At 33.2% G+C, this 7,485-nt stretch overlaps 1 protein-coding gene across 1 annotated transcript; it reads right to left on the reverse strand.

Annotated features, from left to right (window-relative positions):
• Window positions 1-4,337: 4,337 nt before the first annotated feature.
• Window positions 4,338-6,130, reverse strand: LOC108467632 (BOI-related E3 ubiquitin-protein ligase 1). Its single transcript, XM_017768343.2, has 3 exons — window positions 5,754-6,130; window positions 5,245-5,677; window positions 4,338-5,144 (listed from the first exon to the last, which is right to left on the reverse strand). The coding sequence occupies exons 1-3, from the start codon at window positions 5,798-5,800 to the stop codon at window positions 4,620-4,622; spliced, it is 1,005 nt and encodes a 334-aa protein (XP_017623832.1). The 5' UTR covers window positions 5,801-6,130; the 3' UTR covers window positions 4,338-4,619.
• Window positions 6,131-7,485: the final 1,355 nt, after the last annotated feature.

The following is a 7,485-nucleotide window of genomic DNA, read 5'->3' on the forward strand; positions in this document are numbered from 1 at the left end:
GTGTTTGATGTTGTTGGTTGTTCCCTACTTTTAATGCTTCAAACCACCCTAAAACTTATTGCTTCTTCATTCATACCGAACACAATATCATCATCAGTCCATTGCATTGCACCAAAATCAGAAAAATGTACCACACAATTTGCTTGACCTGTAATCCAAGCCAAACTATCACTCAGCATTTCTGGTATTCACAAATTTACTTAAACACTCTCAATTAGTAGTTTCTTATATCAAACTAGCCCTCCAGTTTTAATGATTTTATATCTTCCACTGCAAGGCTTAATTGGAATAAATCAAAAGCATAAATGTTTTCTTTTTGCATCCTTTTCATATTCTCTCTAGGTAGAAGAAGCTTGAAGAACAAGTTCTGAATATGTAGAAAAGCCATTTTAATAATTGCTTCCTTCTTTTTTCTTGTCCAAATTTCATTTCATAATGCTTTTTCTGTGGGTAAAAAAAAAAAAAAAAAAGGATAATAGAAGCTTCACCACGTCTTACTCTTTTGTTTTTTTTTTGTTTTTTTGCTTTTGCTTCTTTTAATATATGCATTTATTCCATTTCAATCTTGACAAAAAAGCAGGGAAAAAAAGAAGATGAAAATTCCTTAAAACATTGATCTTGTACCAAAGCTATGATCATATATTCATGCCTTGAACCCACAATAAAGAAGATATTGATTCCTTATGGCTAATGGTCCAAGAAGAACCCTAATGAACTTAACCATTTTCATTGGGTTCTTCCAACTCATTCATTTGACATGTATGACCCACTGAAACTCAAAACGTTGGACATGTAATTAATGATATCAACAATCTTATAATATACAATTCATGCTTTCTTCACGGATAACACATTTGATCATTTAATCAAAACCTTTTTAAACAAATTTTTTCCTTCTTTTGCAGATTGATCCTTTATTAATTTGTGAGATGCAAAAACTGACCACTTTAACTAACATGTCAGATGATGTTTTTAATCTCATCCTAGTCCCTCCCCAAAAAAAAAAAAACCTCAGCTTTTTTAACTTGGGGTTTAGCTATGCCTATGAACCTATGAGATTATCACGGCCTTTATAGCCTTTATACAGTTCCTTTTGTAACTTTTAGCCACTGCTGATGTCAGGCTCAAATCTCAAAGGTCTTCTTCTTCATAACCAGAAAATGAAACAGAAAAAAAAAAAAAAACACATATTACAAATACTGTTATGTTTTTATCATTTTAGATATTGTTTGAAGAAAAAGAAACACCTGTCAATTGCCACCACACTATGGTTGGTGTTATTATTATTATGGATTGACAAGTGTGATGGCAGGGGAAAATGAAATGGTGGGTTTTGGTTTCCCACACCTAACAAAATTGAAGAGAAAGTCCAAAATCTGTACTGAAAGGCATGCATGTTAGCAGTACAGCGTACCCAAATATATGCATCAGCTTCGACCTTTCATGTCTTTGTTTTGTCAACCCTCTCCCCCCAATACATCATATTCCTGCATCAAGGGCCCCCCTTTACAATGCTTTTTTTTCTCACCATTATCTCTTGTGCTACTTGGCAAAGACAGCTTGTATTGTTGTTCTTAATTAAGCTTTTCATGTGTTTTTCTAATGCAGATTTACAATGAAAACAAGGTTATTAAAAGAAGTTATGTATGATGTAAGCATCCATTAGAGAGATGAGTGTGGTTTATGCCATATGACAAGAAGTTTCAGACAAATGGTCTCATGCACAGACATTTTTTGATAAGGAAATAATAACAATGGAGGAGGACAACATTGTCTGTCTTCCACTTCAACATTTTCATCTTTATCATTTAACAGAGGTGTGGTGTTTCCATGACTTACTCACGTTACCATTTATAAGACCATCTGTCGGCTCATCTATTTATTTTTCAAACAAGGCATGGGATAGGAGAGAGCAATTCACGAGAACATGGGGCACTACTGTTGTGAAATCTTTTATATACTGTATTGTCCACCTCCTTGTCACTATCTACTTAACGCAGTTAAAAATGATATTACAGTCGCTTTGATTTTGAGTTTGTCAATCTGGGAGAGAGCTATGATATGAATCAACTGTGTGCATTGGACAATGCAATGTGATGGACATGTCATGTGATCACTATCAGATTCTTAGCTTACCTGCAAGTTTAGCAACACTGTTAAAGTTGCATAAAAACTATTCTACTTGTAATTTTATATGCTTGCTTTTGATCCAATCTTACATCAAATACACCTTATTATATTCAAACCTTAGGTTTACCTTCTAGATAGAAAAATTAACCCCTTACCTATATAAATTCATCCTTCTCTATGTGTCAGAATTTGCATTTAATACAGATGTACATTGAAACTTGAAAGCTAAAGGCTTGAATTCATAACTATGTTTGATGCCAATTTTAATGCCTCTATCAATCTCTTGGATCCCAAGGAAACTTTTTTAGCTGAATTCCAAGATTCAATTTGCATCGTAAATTTGTGAAGTGCTAAATCACTCTTTGGGTTTGAATTTGATATTGTTTTTTGAATTTTTTTTTATCAAATTTTGATCTTGAATTAGGTAATTTTCTCACGTTAGGGTCTAATAAATTTTTCTTTTTTTTATCCAAGTTAGTCTTTAAATTCGGCAATTATTCTCAGATTGGGGTTTAAATTTGGTAATTGTTCTCATATCGAAGTCTGATCTCTAGAGTTTTGAAAGATTAACTTGCACAAATAAAATTCAAGTCCCAATGTGAGAACATTTGTCAAGTTCAGCACCTAACTTGGATAAAAAAAGTTCAGGCCCCAATATAAGAACAATTATCTAATTCAGGGCTTAACTTGAACAAAAAAAAAAAATTTAACCCAAATGTGAGAACAATTGTCTAATTCAAAGCTTAACTTAAAAAAAAAAATCAGCCCTAATATAAGTAACCCATTTGTAAATTGTAATATATATAGCAGCTTGGGGTAAATGCAAAAGTCTGCTTCTGCTATAAGTTGAGCAGATTACAAAGAATTTCAAATGCAAAAAAGGGAGGAATTCCTCCATTTATCATATTAGAATAGCATATATACATTTAATAATTGAGTTATACAAAGAAACGAGATGTGTACAATCCCATGGGATTTTGTCTCAAAAATAAAACTGACCCAATGAAATGGAAATATTGATGATGTGCTGTTACCATATTTATTTATGTAGCCTACTAGATCTATCTCTGATCTCTTTGTTGTTATAAGTGATTTTCTCATATCTTGTTATATATTCATCAACCAGGATTCAGCTTTTTTTGTTGAATTATTGGATTAGATATTGCGCCCTACATCTCCTGTCGTTTGAAAACATTATACTTTATAACAATCAAACTTCCCAATGATCATATATACATATGATCAATACCTTTATGGGACCAAAGGCAATGTCTCAGCATCTTCAGTAGTAACTTATGGGACCAAACCCAACAGTGGCATATGCAATGGCTTCAACTTGAAGCACCAAAACACCTTTTCATATTGGGTGTTTCATATAATATTATCACCCTCACTAAGTTTACCCATTTTCTTCTCATGTATGCTTATATGATCTTTTGAAATACGTGGAAACATGTTTTTAAGGGATTTGCCTCCAAAAGGCAAAAAAAAAAAAAAAGAAAAGAAAAAAAGAAAAGAAAACATTATAGTGGTGGTTGATGTCTATAATGGAGACATTGCGCATCTCTGCACAACTTGGATCATATGATTGTGCTTCAGATTTGAACCATATAAAACCTCATTTGGGTTTTATTATTTATAGATCTGGCTTTAAGAAGTTCCATTTAAAAAAAATAAAACCAAAGAAAAAGAAAGAATAGCTGCAATTGACACAAGAGAACGTTAGAGCCCCCAACTTAGCCTAAAACTGACCAAAATAAAGCAGAAAGTTTTTTAGAGTTTCCAACACGAAAACTGTTGCCATTCTTTTGATTAAATCTCATATTCTTAGGCAATTTGTCAATTCATGTTTTTGCACCCATTAAAAGCCTAAAACAAGTTCTTTATTTTGCATCTCATACAAGCTTATTTTAAGTGTAAGCCAAAAATTGCTGGTAAGTTACCTATTTCGAGTTTTGTAGATGAATTGAAGGATTGATCTAACTCGAATCTGCATTTTTGAGAAGAAATTACAACAACTAAAAACCTAAACATGAGACAAAGTTTTTAAAAGGACCACATTTGCAATTTTCCATATTTGTCTCACATTGAGTTGAGAGTTAAGAGAGCTTTGTGGCAAAGCAAATTGCATTGTTTCTACTTACCATGTCAAAACAATTAAGTAAATCAACATTATTAACATATTTAATAACAATGAATCTCAAACATTAAAACCGTAATCAAAGAATTTATATATATCATTTAAAATTTTTTAAAAATAAATTAAAAAGAAGACGACAAGATGGAGAGAGACAATGCCACTACCCAAGTGGCCATGTACATTGGGAACCAAGTAAAAGGAAAAAAAAAAAAAAGAAAAATTTCCGGGTCATTGGTAAAAAAACTAATAATATCAGACCCCCAAAAGAAATTTTTTAAAAAAGTAGAGAGAAATGTAAATTTTTTATTATACTAGAAGGTTATTTTGATTTTGTTTTTTGTTTTTTTTTTCAAGAAAGAAAAACCTCAACGCTAGAATTCCGAACGGCGAGGCAAAGCGGGCAGGCTTGCGCCACTCTGTCACACTCTGTACAAAGGCAAAGATGTCGACACGGAAGCAGCACCACCGAGGCGACGCGTGTCCGACACGCCTTGCAAGATGGTCCCGAAGAAACCATCCGTTCAGGGTCCACGTAAGCCGACTCGGCGTCCTCCGCCTGTCCTTCTATCCCTTCCTCCCCTCTCCTACTATCTTCTGTCACCGCAGCAGCCCCACAGCCAATCATAGCCTGTTGGAGCTGTGCTTGTAACGAAGTCGCTGTTGCCTCCTGTGCCCTGGCTTTCGCTTGCCAAACCTGAACCTCTACGCTTAGTTGCGCTGCCCATGCCTCCAACTCGGCGTTCCGCCGCGTCGCTTTCTCCACTTCCGCTTCTTTCTCTCTTAACCTCCTCGCCACCGATTCCTCCGCTGCCGCCAACAGCGCATGGTAGTGCCTATTCCTTTTCTCCGCTAACGTTCGCCGTAATTCCTTTCCCTAAAATAAAAAATACCAACTCGTTACATTTTTCAAACAAACAGACAAACAAAAAAAAAAAATCGACGATAACCCACATGAAGAAAGAGAAAATCGGTACCTGGGCTTGAAGAAATTGGTCCAATTCTTCTCTCTGGCGTTTGATTTGGGTAGCCAATTCATCGGATACCACGGACAAAAAAAGAGTGGAGCTGGGAACAAGATTCTGTTGCCGTTGTTGGTGTTGGTGTTGTTGTTTTTGAAGATTCTGATTCTGATATTGTTGTTGGTCGCCGCCGAAAGATAATTGGAGGCCGGTGAAAACCACATTCGGTTGGTGGAGTTGGGAAAGCTCTATCAGCTGAGGCGGTTGCATTTGCAAAGAATATGAATTCATGGGCGTAGTTATTGCCGCCCCGTCCGTAACTTCCCTTGCTCTTTTCCTTGGATTAATATTATTGTTGGTGCCATTGTTGAATAACATATGGGGTTGATTAAGAAAAACTCCTCCCGCTTGTTGCTGCAACGAAAATTCATGCTCCTCTTGTCCACCTCTGGAATAAACCAAATATGATTAAACAGGCAGAGAGAGAGAAAAGGGGAGAGAGAGGCAAAGAAGCAAAGACCAACCTGTTTAAGAAGAGCACATTGGAAGGATACTGAGCTTGAACAGCCATTGGAAAGCAATAATAAGAAAAAGGGATGCAGGGTGGGTGAAGGAAAAGTTGGATCAACAGACTGAAATGGGGTGTAAAATAATAAAAAAGCAAATCATGCTTGTATTGATATAGAGATTGAAAACAGGGGGTAGAGGAAGATATGGGGGGAAGAATGAGTCGTAGAGAGAGTCTTTTAATTGGCTTTGTATTTGTTGGTTTTGGTTCTTCTCTTGGCGTGGGATTGGCTTTTCTTCAGGGTGGGACGAGACTGTCTCGTGTTTGTTATCACACCCTCCTCAATAACTCCTTTATTCTTTTTATTTATTTATTTATTTACTTTTAATTCTAACTCAAACACAAGAGTAATTCCTTAAATAAGAAAATTCATCTTTGAAACTAATGCAAATTCATTTTTCTGATTTATTTTCTTTCACAAATTTAAATGATTTGGGTCTTTTCGTCAAAATTCCTTTTTAGTAGGACGAAATTAAAACTATGAAAATTTTGGATTAATCTCATACAAATCCAAATAAATCATCGATAATAACAGTAAATTCAGGTTATCATTGTGTGGACATCAATAATTAATTCAAGGAAACTTCTTAACCTGGAATACTAATAAAATTAATTGAATATTAATTTTTATAATTAACACAAGACTCTAATATACTTTTTTCAACTCTCAAATTCATATCTTTCTGCATTAACAACTATGCCTATATCAATTGAATTAAAATTTAAGCTGCTATTTTTATTATTATTTTAAATATTAAACTTTTAATTTCAAAGCATTTGCTAATAAATTTATTAAAAATAATTAATTATAAGCATAGTATTAGTATGAGTTATTTTGATCTTAAACAAATAACAAATTGTATCGATTTGTATCAATTAATACAAATTTTAATACTTTAAATTATGATGATTTTAAATTTATTAATTATTTTAAATAACTTAATTTAGTCATTTTTTAATGTAATTATAAATTATATGGTATATAAATATACATTATATTTTTTGAAAATACGATAAATCTGAAATAATATACTCCAGCGGTGAGCATTATATCATTTGAGTTTTGATGAGATAAAACTTGCTAAGTGTGATGTGAGACATCAATTCCAAGAGGTATTGGGTTCAACTCATGCCATTGCCAACTCTTCTTCACCCATTTCTTCTTTATTTCTTTAATGCTAATCCATCCATTCCTATCCATTTCATTGTCACACAACCCCTTAACTTTTTTAATTTTTATATTATTATATAAATAATTAATAATCAAGAAGTATTAGATATTGTGATTGAGCATATTATAGAGAAAGTAAATTCAAAAATTAAAAACGATATTATTAGTGAAAATAATTATCAACCCTAAACAAAATTATAAAATAAACATAAAACTTAATAAATTTATTTTTTGTAACATTTAATAAAAATATTATTTTTTTAAATACACTTAAACCATTCATCAACTAGTCCTTAATTAAATCTTGTTTTATTTTCATGGTCCAATCCTACCTTTAAATTAATCCCTTCATTTGTTGCACTAAAAATTTCAATTTATATTTGTATATTCCACGTTGACCTACTCCTCCACCACATTCCTAACAGTTTACCCACTACTACTTATTGCTTTCTTCACACCAAAATCACTGCTAACCCACAAACCTCCTCTCTTAAAATCCTAACTGCTAAAAATCCAC

This window comes from Gossypium arboreum, chromosome 8 (genome assembly GCF_025698485.1).
Source record: "Gossypium arboreum isolate Shixiya-1 chromosome 8, ASM2569848v2, whole genome shotgun sequence".
NCBI classification, from domain to species: Eukaryota; Viridiplantae; Streptophyta; class Magnoliopsida; order Malvales; family Malvaceae; genus Gossypium; species Gossypium arboreum.

Bases quoted from the DNA above. Each gene is read 5' to 3' on its own strand.
- LOC108467632 (XM_017768343.2), bottom strand. From the start codon at position 5,800: ATGGCTGTTCAAGCTCAGTATCCTTCCAATGTGCTCTTCTTAAACAG. The intron at 5,678-5,753 runs GTTGGTCTTTGC...GGTTTATTCCAG, and splicing joins AATGTGCTCTTCTTAAACAG to AGGTGGACAAGAGGAGCATG. The intron at 5,145-5,244 runs GTACCGATTTTC...TTTTTATTTTAG, and splicing joins ACCAATTTCTTCAAGCCCAG to GGAAAGGAATTACGGCGAAC.